Raw genomic sequence first — 12,182 nt, forward strand, 5'->3', positions numbered from 1 at the left:
ATAGTCAGCCACATTGCTGATCAAGCCTTATGTTACTATGTGAGCCAAACCAACAAACTTCACTGCCTGACTGTGCCTCATCAGATGGCATAGGGGGGGCCCCAAGCTAAAATTTTGCACCAGGGCCCATCAGCCTTTAGCTACGCCCCTGTGCATGTGTCTGCACAAATGGTTAGAAAATGACTCCATAAGGGTGGAATCAGGGCCCGACTTCCACAAGTTGGCGTTGTGCTTAATGTCCAATACCATACAGGGTGATTGGCATTTACCAGAAAACACCAAGATTGGCAGATTCAACATTGGCGCCCTGTACTCTTCACAGATGTCTCGCTCCATCCACCCACCATTACACCACAGACTGTCCAGGAGTTGTAGGGAAAGTCTGCCCAGGTATTGTAGGGAGGTCATACAGGCATGTGGAGGCCACACACAATACTGAGCCTCATTTTGACTTGTTTTAAGGACATTACATCAAAGTTGGATCAGCCTGGAGAGTGTTTTTCCACTTCTGTGTGTGACTCCAAATCCAGGCCTCCATTGGTTAATACTAGAGATGAGTGAGTAGTGAAATATTCGACTTTCGAGAATTCGAATGAAATAGGCACCGATATTCGAGTATACGATCCCATTATAGTCTATGGGAAAAAAATTTGCGGCACTTGGAAATCAAAATTCGACCACTTGGAGGTCACCAAGTCCCTCATAAAACCTCCCTAAACGATGCAAACACCTCCGGAATGACACTGGGACATTAGGGGGAGCATGCCTGGGTGCACCTAACACCCCAAGCTCATCTGCGGTTGAGAGGCGGGAGCCAAGTATTTAAGATTCAAAGTCATGTGGTTCAATGAGGATAGATGCCGGTTTCGCGCTGTGTGCGTACTCCCAGGGTCCCTCATGGCCTCCCTGCATGGTCATTGGATTAAAAAAAGCGCCAACTGCGATGGGAGGGGTTTCGAATGTTTCCCGCATATTTGCCTCACTACTCGAATGAATTCGAATCTTTCAAATACCTCAATATTCAATCGAATACCTACTCAATCAAATCGTATTCGCTCATCTCTAGTTAATGCATTTGATTTTGTTGTCAGCACATTCAACTTTGTACAGAACAAAGTATTCAATGAGAATATTTCATTCATTCAGATCTAGGATGTGTTATTTGAGTGTTCCCTTTATTTTTTGAGCAGTGTATATATTTTTTTTCTGAAAAGATTTCAGACATAATGTTAGATTATATCAGAAAACTACATATAGCAATATCAGTGAGTTTAATAATGAGCTTCCAGTGTATCACTCTAATGAGGCAAATGAGAACAATTTTTTAGACATATACACACACACATTTTATACAGTATACAGTAACACAAACAGGTAAATGTACATGGTGTTACACGTGTATATTACAGAAGACTCTAACCTGCGATTTATACGAAGAGATACGTTACGTTGCCATGTATGGGATCCCGGACGGAGCGTATACACATAGTATACGCTCTGGTCGGGATCCTTAGCGGTGCAGCAAACAACTGACATGTCAGTTTTCTGCGGCCACTATTCAGTGAAAAGCGGCCACAGAAAACCCTGTCAGTTAACACAATAGAGCGAGCGGTTCCGGCCGTACGCTCTATTGTGTGCTTTGGTGCAGCCCGAAAGATCAACTCTGCAGCCCGAAAGATAATCCGGCCGGGTCACGGAACGGACGGTCTTTTACTACATGTGAACATAGCCTCAATATGCAAATAAGGTGGTTTGGTGCACTGGGGGTGGGACTGTAGTGCACCAATCAACCCTGTTGGCCCACTCCTCCTCATGAATATAGAGGCGGTGCTCTACAGTAGCATCACTCTGGTGCTAATCACTGTAGAGTGCTGAATGAATATTTGCATATTGAATTAGTGACGACTGAAAACAGCCCCTACCATATGGAAACATAACAGTAGGTTAGAGTCTTCTAAGCTGCTGTTACTTTCTCTTTAACTTTTTTCAAAGATTAGATAACCCCTGTAAAGCATTTCCAGTAAATAACTACTGACAGTAGCTGCATTGATTTTAAGATGTAAATAAGCTTGCAAAATATATCATTTTATTTGAACCCAAGCAAATTATGTCTTTATAGGGATATAGTTGTCATCCTTGGGGCTCATGATATCACTCAGCCAGAGGAAACCCAACAGATTCTCGGGGTTGAGAGTTATCACATACACCCAGAATATGATGATGAAGCATCCATGCCATTTAATGATGTCTTGTTGTTAAAGGTAAGATTAATCATTTCATCTTTCTATAAGGACAGTAATGCAGCCTTTTATGTAGGAAATTAGAGTATATTCTCACAGCAGAATGGCAGTATGTGAGTTGTAACATGGATAGGAAAATATGGATGCTCACTGTCTGATTGTCCTCATTGTAAGTCCTCACAGAGCTGCTGCTTTGTCTTCATGATATTACTCTGTACCTTCAGTAATGGAAAATGGGCACTAAAAGAGTCTTTCTGGACATTGTAGGGATTATCCCCTTCAGGAGCGGTCCAGAACATGCCCATTTTTTTAAACCTGTCTCTCTTTATGTGGGTTTAGCTCTGAGATGCTATAACTTATTCATGTGATTCTGGAATCTGGCAATCTAACATTGAATACTTTCAGCACCAATTCCTTAAGGGCCTATTACACGGGTCGTCAGAGCAGCAAACGAGCGCTCTCAGCGCTCGTTTGCTCCTCGTTCCCCGCTCGCTGCCGCCGCTATTCAACGCGGCGGCAGCGAGCGGGTGAGTGCGGGAGGGTAGCGGCGGGGGGGGGGGGGGGAGGCTGCCCGGGTGATCGCTAGATCATCCGGGCAGCCCATAGGATATAGCAGAGTCTGCTGCCGACGCTCCTATTCAACGGAGCAACGGCAGCAGATCGCTGCTATATCAGTCGCTTGTTTTTCAACATGTTGAAAAACAAGCGACTGCAACGATCAGCCGACATGAACGATGTCGGATGATCGTTGCACTCTATTCCACGGGACGATTATCGTCCGTATCGGCCGAATATGGACGATAATCGTTCCGTGGAATAGGGCCTTTAGTCTGCTTCCACAATTCCCCCAATATCCCGCATCCCTGAAGCAAGTGCATTGGATCCGCCATCTCTTCCGTACACCTGGGACAGATAACAGAATCTTTAAAATGCATTCTATATAACAGCTTCAGCGTTCTGTACACTCTGTGAATGAGAAATAGCTGTGACCTTCTCTGGACAATATTCAACGATAGATTATGAATAGAGGTATGTATATCTGTCCATTCTTCTTTCTCCATAGACCCAGGGCCGTATTTACCACTAGGCACCCGCTGTCCGGTGCCTAGGGCAGCACCTTGCAGGGGGGCAGCACCAGGGAGCGGGGGGGGGGGGGGGGGGAAAACCACAATTTTTTTTTGTTTTTATTTTTTTTAGTCTCCCACCTCCTGGTCAGACTTGACAGTAAATCTGGCGTCTTTTTGAGGGGGGGTAGGGGAGGAGGTACGGTCAGGTCTGGTGTGGCTGTGACGCCTGGAGCTATTACCTACCTATTTCCTTCAGACAATATGCAGACTGCTCTAATCATTGATTCTATGTGGAAATTTATGTTTTAAGCAGTAAAAAACAGGAAAAACACGATTCAGACAATGTTTCTACATGTAGAAAAAAAGCATGTGTCTGAAACCACACTCCCCCACGCTCTCCAAGATGAGGTGTCTTCAGGTTTCGTGCCTAGGGCAGCAGCAGCTGGTAATACGGCCCTGCATAGACCCTATGTCTGCCTCTTGTTTCAATCTCATTGTCTCCATCCGTGAGACAGTGAGTCTTATAGTTTAGTATATACTCAAGAGATTACCCCCCTAGAATCATCAGACTGTAATATACAATCCATCAAACTCGAGGAGAATATATTAAGGTAAGTGTCTTCCTTTTGGCCCAATAAAACACTGTATTAGGCAGTGAGAACTCCTCTTTCATTTGCTGTAATGTTTTAGCTTGCCTTGATGATATAGTTGATGTAAACACACCCTTCCATTTTGTTTCCACTGCCAGAAGCCCTTCAATTTAATATTTCTCTTAAAAAAGGGTTATTTCACATATGTTTTGTACAATCTGGTGTTTTGAATAGCACAATGCATAATACCACAATGTCGGCTGATCGTTGTTTTAAAGCATGAACCAAAATTTCGAGAACTATAGCGATAGCCTCCTGGCTGTCGCTTCGTGTTATAGGAGTGGCGACAGCAGACTGCCACTATCTACTATGGGCCTCCTGTATTGTCTCGGCAGCCCCTCCTCTGGCTCCCTGCAGTCTCACCAGTGTTCTTTTGCCCAACACCTAAAATGTTGAAATTGCGTTGCTATATAATATATGCAAACATTAATACGGCCAGTCCCTCTTTGTCCTTTGGAAGTTGTAGCTTTTAAAGGGGTAACCACTTTCTTCCAGAGACAATACAACTCCAGTTCATGGGTGGTTTGCAATTAAGCTCCATTCACTTCAATGGAGTTGCAAAACTTGTACCCAAGCTGGAGACAAGAGTCATGCTATCTCTGGAAGAAAGTGGACACATTCTTGTAACACTGGATAATCCCTTTAATGCGGTGGGACCTATTCTTCCACACCAGATCTTTGAAAAGATTATGCATTTTCCTAAATTAGTATTTAGGTAGCCACACTGGAGCATTGTGTACCATATAGTCTCAAATTAATGGCTGTTGACCTAGATGACATGAATCCTACGTAGTCTGTATGTATGATTGACATAATCACTGTTGACAGCCTATTAGCTAGTATCTTTATGTCTGTTGTCAACAGTGATCTGTAAGAGTCTATTTTAGTAGGGTCTTTGCCCTCTTTAGGTAATAGCACTATAATGGCCTCATACATAGAGGCTGGGAGGGCTCCTAGGTCAAAACTGTTTTCCAACATATTAAGCATCTTTTGTGACAATTCCTCTTTTTACACCCTATATACTTCCATGGCAATACCATCCCCTCAAGGGACTTTATTGTTGGCCATCTTACTTATGGCAGCGTTACTGGAGCTTCCAGAGCCTCCCTGTTCTCCTGGCTACGCGTGGGGAGGGTCAACCCTTCCAGATACATATTAAGTTGCTGCGTTGTGCAAGTCCTTCCTGGACTGATACAATGTCTTGTAAAATCTGCAACATTCAGCCAATATGTCAATGGCATGCTCTAGTTGGGCTCCCCCTACGTAACCAGATGATGGACATATGAATTCTTGCTCTGCGCATGTGCAATGCTAGCAAGAAGTCTCCCCGTCTGCTCCCCTTCCTGTTAATACAGCTGTTTAAGCAACATTCTCTTGTTATTAGCCTGTTCCAAAATATGTGCCTACTATAGCTCTTGCGCCTCTTTTCAGTTCCTTAAAGTCTCTGGGGTATTAACACTAATATGTATCCTCTCTGTTTCAGATACCCTATCTCTGAGGTACTCCCAACCTCTCAGTCTGTGTTTTAATCTTTTGAATCTAATGTGTGAATGCTCCCCTCTTTGTAGCCTTCAGCCTGTCCCAGAGCTCATCCATTGACACAGTCCTTCATTAAATGCAAAGAATTCTGCTATTTGAGAATGTGGCTGTGTTATGGGTTAAGATGCCAGAACAGAGAATGGTCCAATAGGGCTCTAGGTAAATATTCTACCTTGTTCACCATAGGGAGAATAGGCGAGTTCAGGAACCCAGGTCAATAGAGGACAGTGATAAGTAGATGAAGCACGAGTACCACTTTTCCTGTTGCCACTTTAGTCTCCATATAGCATGATATCCTGCTTCTGACATCAATCTACCAAAAGGGCTTATACCTCCGCTCCTCACATCAGCATCTATTGAAAATGTATCTATTCTCAAGTCAACCACCCTGTTTAAATCCCCCATCCACATCGTAGGTAGTTCAGTAGGTTGTTTCAATATCACCCTAATGGGCGCACTAGAGTATGGTGGAGGTAGCCATACCATCACCAGTATACAAGACTATTTATAAATTGTACAATGCACTCCCACAAAATGGCCCTCTGGGTCTTTAAACATCTTATGACATAAATTAGTAAGCTAACTTCCCGTGAGAACAAAGTACGAAATGAGTGATACGCTGACTAATCCACCCTTTATTTAACAAGTGACTAGACTATGGCATCAAATGCTTTTCCTGTAGTCCTATAATCCCCAAAAGCTGTTTTTTTAAGGGAATCAAATTGCAGTACACTTATTGGCCTCCTTTAGCCCCTCTATATTCCATGAGATATATACACCTGGTGTAAACTGCCCACAGCAACCAATCACAGCTCCTCTTATATTTTACCAGAGCTGAAAGCTGAGCTGTGATTGGTTGCTGTGGGCAGTTTACACCAGGTGTATATTTACACCTTTTCATAAATCTCCCCCTATATGTTCTTTTTCTTACATTTGTAAACATACATTCACATGCTTAGTATATGAGTACCTTCCCACAACATTCCCTTAACCAGGAATCCCAATCCCTTAATCTCTTGGATACAGCCACTTCCCTCACCCCTTTCAATAATCTCAAATCTGTAATCCTCGCCTCCGCTCAGAGTTAGGGTGAACAGTACGTTGTCATTGTGCCTCCAATATCAGGCACTGCTTGCCCACTCTCCCTTTCATACAACCTTTAACTCATTTAAATAGCCAGCACTCCCACTGCCATTCATGTTTCCCCCTTCTCCATCCTGGTATATAACACATTGGTTTTCTTCATGCAATGAAAAAGATATTCCTCTCCAATCCCCAAATGATTTAGGGCCCTATTCCACAGGCCCGATCTACAGTGCTAGATCGGCGCTCGTTTACTGTGCCTATTCCACTGCCCGATGATCGTTTAGCGAGGGCTGCAGGGACATCATTACCGATGTTCTTGCCGCCCTTGCAGAATACATTACCTAGCAGGGCTTCTCCTCCGCTGCGACTTCCTCCCCGGGTCCCGCGGCGCAGCATCAACTCCGGAGCGGCCTGACTGAGCTGTCAGATCGCTCAGCTGATCACTGGCCGCAGCGTTTCAGGCCACACCGAAGCTAATGCTGCGCCGCGGGACCCGGGGAGGAAGACGGAGCGGAGGAGAAGCCCTGCTAGGTAATGTATGCTGCTTCTCAAATCTTTGGTTGCCTGCCGCGCATCGCTATTCCACGAAGCGATGCACGGTGGGTGACCGATGATTTTAGGTTTGGGCCTAAATAAACAATCAGCTGACGACACGATCATCGGATGATCCTTTACTCTATTCCACCAAGCGATAATTGGCCGAATCGGGCCAATTCGGCCGATTATCGCTCCGTGGAATAGGCCCCTTAGCCTCCTTTATGGAGGAACTAGAGAACTAGAGAGTCCCTCCAGCACTTTGTTACTACTGTAGAGCCAGCCTGCTTGCTGAGTGCAGGTGTATGGAGCAGGCTCCTATGGCGGACACCTGGGGAAGCTGTAGGAACCCTGGTATATTTCTCCAACCTCAGTGCTGCATCCTGGCTCAGCACCACTGTGTTCCCGCTGAGCATTAGGGTATTGACACCATCTTGAATGCCCAGCTCTTCATCTCTGCTTCCTTACCTCACTTGTCAGGTTCTAGTCATGGCCTCCTCCTCTCATATACATGCGACAATACTTAATATGTATACTTTTTTCTACATTATTGCATTGGGGGCTATGGGAATTATGTGTATATTGTAACATATATATAATTTTTTTTTTTTACTTTATTTCACTGTCCCACCATGGGGACTTTACTATCTGGTTGCCTGATGACAGGCAGATTACATTGCATTACTGATCTGCACTGCCATGTAATATGCCTATCATAGGCATAGCTGATCAGACTGAGAGCTGAGCCTGACAGCTATGACACTGGAAACCTCAGGGACGCCACTGGGCTGTGCAATTGTGTCGCACAGACCCAATGGTTAATAGAGGAGGAATTCTCCTTCAGATGCTGCAATTGCAATGACTTCGGATCGCGGCAGTTGCGGTGGGTGTTGGCTATCACTGACAGCCAGGACCCACCACGAATGGAACAGCCGCGCAGTTTCTGCACTAGTTTCATCCGGGGACATAACTGTATGTTCATGAGCGGCAATGCACCGCAAAATGGACGTACAGTTACGTCCTTACGTACAGTGACTATAGTTTTTTTTTTGGGGGGGGGTAGAGTTATGGCCAGGGCCGTATTAAAGGGGTATTCCCCCCAAGAGCTAAAAAAATGAAATGCTCCCAAACCTAGCTGGTCTTACTCGCCAAGTCCCCCTGAGTATTTTGAGCCATCTCCTGTTTTTCTAGTTGCTGCCGTTCCTGGGTTAAAATTTTTCTGAGAGCCATCTATAACCAAGATAGGAAACTACATTTCCCATCATGCAATGCTTCTCCCTGATTGGACCCTTTGTACCCGCCCCCTTTGCTTTCTTCCTGCCCACTACCAACAGGACTGTGTTTACTAAGCAACAAAACACACAGTGATCATAGGGGGGGTCACTTGCTGTAAGGGTGCGTTCACACCTACAGGATCTGCAGCAGATCTGCAGCAGATTTGATGCTGTGTTCAGTTATTTAAATGAAATCTGCTGCAGAAAATCAGCTGCAGATCCTGTAGGTGTGAACACACCATAAAGGAGATATTCCCAAAATTAATTTTCTCTGCAGCAGGCTGTGAAGGCTGTGAGTGACGGCGCATGCTACTCCAGCTCAGGGCTGGCTCCCCGGGCTGGAGTAGCAGGCGAAGGATGGCTGATCTCTGGGGATTGTGAGTAACGGGACCGGATCTCCTGGATAAAGAACTTTGTCCCCCTGTGAGACCCAAGCACCGGCGGGAAAAGGAGCTTGCCGGGTCAATGCATACAGAAGCGTCTCTCACCAGATCAGCGGTGCGGCTTTCAGCAGTGACCTGGCAAGCTCTGGCCCCGTCACTCACAACCCCCCCTGAACCCGGCACTCACCCGCGGCCCGCAGCCCCCCCCCTTGACTCACTGACTGGCCCGCGGCTAACACCCCCCCCCGGGACATGTGTGTTATATTAGCCCGTGGATGACAGGACTGCGCTGCATCCAACCCCGCAGTTCTGTCATCCACAGGCTAATATTACACACACATATCCCGGGGGGGGGGGGGGGGGTTGCTAGCCACGAGCCAGTCGGTGAATCAAGGGGGGGGGGCTGCGGGCCGCGGGTGAGTGTCGGGTTCAGGATGCCAAGGGTGATGCCGCCACCGTCCAGCAGGTGAACAGCAGCAGCAGCTGTAACTGTCTCACTATCCTCCTTCACTTCAGTGAGACGGGTTACAAGCGCTAACCCGGCCCATTGAAGAGAGGGAGGACACGTGATGCCGACTCCGAGGGTGGGGGCCAGGAGCAGGGAGCGTGTCGGGTTGGATTGAGAGTTGATGATTCTATGCATTCGGTGGGGATAAGTTCATCTAGATAACAGCAAAACTGTGCAAAATCCATAATAACTTTATATTGGAAAGATGGAAAGCTACGTAACAACGTAATAATGCAAAAATAATTTTGGGGGGAATACCCCTTTAAGAGCTGCTGCTGCCCTAGGCACTAAACCTAAAGACGCCCCATCGTGCGGGAGCGTGGTTTCGGCCACATGCATTTCTTTACATGTAGAAACATAGTTAAAAACCATAAAAATGTGAATTAGACAGTTTAAAACATAGATTTCCACATTGAATGAATGATTACAGCAGTCTGTATATTGTCTGAAGGAATTCTCACCACAGGAATGATCAATTGGTGCCTAATAGCTCCAGGCGTCACAGCCATATCAGACCAGAACAACACCACCACACCAGACCTCATCATACCCCCAAGCTGCTGCCCTAGGCACCGGACCACGGGTGCCTAGTGGTAAATACAGCCCTGGCTATGGCTATCATTAATAAGTAGGAACTCTTCCTGTCACCTTAGTTAAAGACAACTTGGTAGACGCTGTGTTTTCCATCTATTTCCATCTATTAGGGAGTGATGACAAGCTCTGCACAGGGCTAAGGAATATGTTGGCATTACATAGATACAATAATTATAATCAATATAGTGATGGAAATCAATAGTGACTGTAATATTTCTACTTCTACCAGCTTTCATCCCCGGCCGAATTAAATGAATATGTACAGCCAATTCCACTTCCTTCCAGCAGCAGTGACCTCCCAAAGAATACGCCCTGCAGTGTTGCAGGCTGGGGACTGATTGACATGACACATACCACAGATAAATTATTTGAGACCAATGTTACTATTGTAAGCCGTAGGTTGTGTCGTCGATACTTTCCTGGATTGACAGATGGAATGATCTGTGCAGGAAGCAACAACAAAATCACAGACTCCAGCCAGGTATGTATATTTGCTATGCAAATCACTTTCAGACTCCTGTAATACAGTTCCAAGTATCTATGGTGGCAAGAACAAGGTCAGATCCAAATAATAATTAAAAAAACAACACAGAGTAACGTTTTCTAAACAAACTTTTGGGAGAATGTATCCAGCTGTACTTTGATGTGATCTGATCCTGTTCTTATAATAAAACCAAAAGTTTCCGCTGTTGTGGGTAACATGGTGAGAACTAATTATCTTTGCATTCATATGGCATTTAAATACCCATGGCTAGCGAAGTTGGATGCAGCCCTAGAAAGTCCTGGTAAACATGGATACAGCCATAGGATGTGACCATGTCTTCCAGCCAGCCCTAGGGCTGCATCCAACTTCTTCAGCCACCGGTAATCAAATACCAAGAGATAGATTGAGCATGGCCGACTACCGCTTAACTCTATAGCTTACCTGATGGCCGGAGTTTCCATTGGTCATTTATAAATACATTACTCTCTATTCCAAACATTTAGTTTAGTGATTTCACCAATAGGGACATTTCAAAAGAATATTTTACATTTGTTTATAGCAACCAACCATGTTATATGTTTGACTGTTGTAATGTTGTGGGGATATTTGGTTGATTAGTTGTTTTATCACAAAATAATATACAGTACTTTTAAAACTATGCAAATCATTATTTTGTGTGTGTTTTTTTGTGTGTTCCTCTTGTGTTTATAGGGAGACTCAGGCGGACCCCTTGTTTGCAATGAGGCTTTAGAAGGCATTGTATCTTTTGGATATGATCACCCTCCTGGTGTTTATGCAAGAGTTGGAAAATACCTGGATTGGATCAAACAAACCATCTCTCAATATGAAACCAAAGACACCTGATACTTGGATGTTTATGTTACCTGGGGAGTCTTATAGTTACCCTCATAAATATTTTACCTATTATACAGTCCTTATTACAATAAAATAAAAATATACAATAAAGTGTAAAAGCTAGACTTGGAATCTTAGCAGAAGAATCCTTGGATTATTTGCCTTCTCCTGCATTTTTAAAGATGGTGGTATCCAATAAAATATTAAACATGTTCATATATATATATATCACAGAGGGAAAAATACAAGGGCGGGGGGGGGGGGGATTTACTAAAGGGGAACTCCAGGTAGAGGTTTGTTTTGTGTTTCTGTTCTTCCTGGTTTGGCATTTCCCAGAATGCAATGCTTTCCCTCATGTGATCATCACAGCCCCCGCCCATAACAATCAGTAAAATTAGAGCAGCAGCTGCTTCTGTTCGGTCAGAGATGGTGAATCAGTCAGGGGATTGGGTTATCCAGCCTCCTGTGACATCATGCCCTGCCCCCTGTCTGTATCATGAGCAAACACACACAATGTGAGACAGAGGCTTGTAAGATTTGTCTCCTAAGTTGGGATAGCAACAGGAGCAGGAGACAATGTGAATTGGCACAGGGGCCATTTTTCTTCACTTCCTGGATTTCTATCAGCTACCAGTGTGGCAGAACTGTACAGATACAGTAATACATTGTATAGACACATCTATATAACTTTTAATGTATTTTTAATAGAAAACAAGTTTTTCTTATCCGGAGTTCCCCTTTAATATCTGTCTTATTATGCCAGTCTTAACTAAATCCCCTCTGAACAAATCGTGTGAATCCGAGGCTACCATGGAACAGTCTCAGAAATCTACAACCAGTCTGATGTTATGATGATTTATGCCATGCCCCCCTAATGTACCTTGGGTGCAGGGATAGCAACCAATCACACTTTAAATTTTACTGAAGACTGTAAAAGAATACAGTACAGTAAAAGTCCATAGTTGAAG

General features: G+C 44.7%; 1 protein-coding gene across 4 annotated transcripts in view; it reads left to right on the forward strand.

Annotated features, from left to right (window-relative positions):
* LOC138785899 (mast cell protease 1A-like) overlaps window positions 1-11,351 on the forward strand; it is a 101,469-nt gene extending 90,118 nt beyond the window's left edge. For all 4 annotated transcript variants that reach the window (XM_069962364.1, XM_069962361.1, XM_069962363.1 and 1 more), the window contains 3 exons: window positions 2,120-2,261; window positions 10,105-10,356; window positions 11,071-11,351. In XM_069962364.1, coding sequence (XP_069818465.1) covers window positions 2,120-2,261; window positions 10,105-10,356; window positions 11,071-11,223 — 547 coding nt within the window. In that variant the 3' untranslated portion in view covers window positions 11,224-11,351. The remainder of the gene's footprint in view (window positions 1-2,119; window positions 2,262-10,104; window positions 10,357-11,070) is intronic.
* The last annotated feature ends 831 nt before the right edge of the window (window positions 11,352-12,182 follow it).

The sequence above is a fragment of the Dendropsophus ebraccatus genome, chromosome 3, assembly GCF_027789765.1.
Source record: "Dendropsophus ebraccatus isolate aDenEbr1 chromosome 3, aDenEbr1.pat, whole genome shotgun sequence".
Lineage (NCBI taxonomy): Eukaryota > Metazoa > Chordata > Amphibia > Anura > Hylidae > Dendropsophus > Dendropsophus ebraccatus.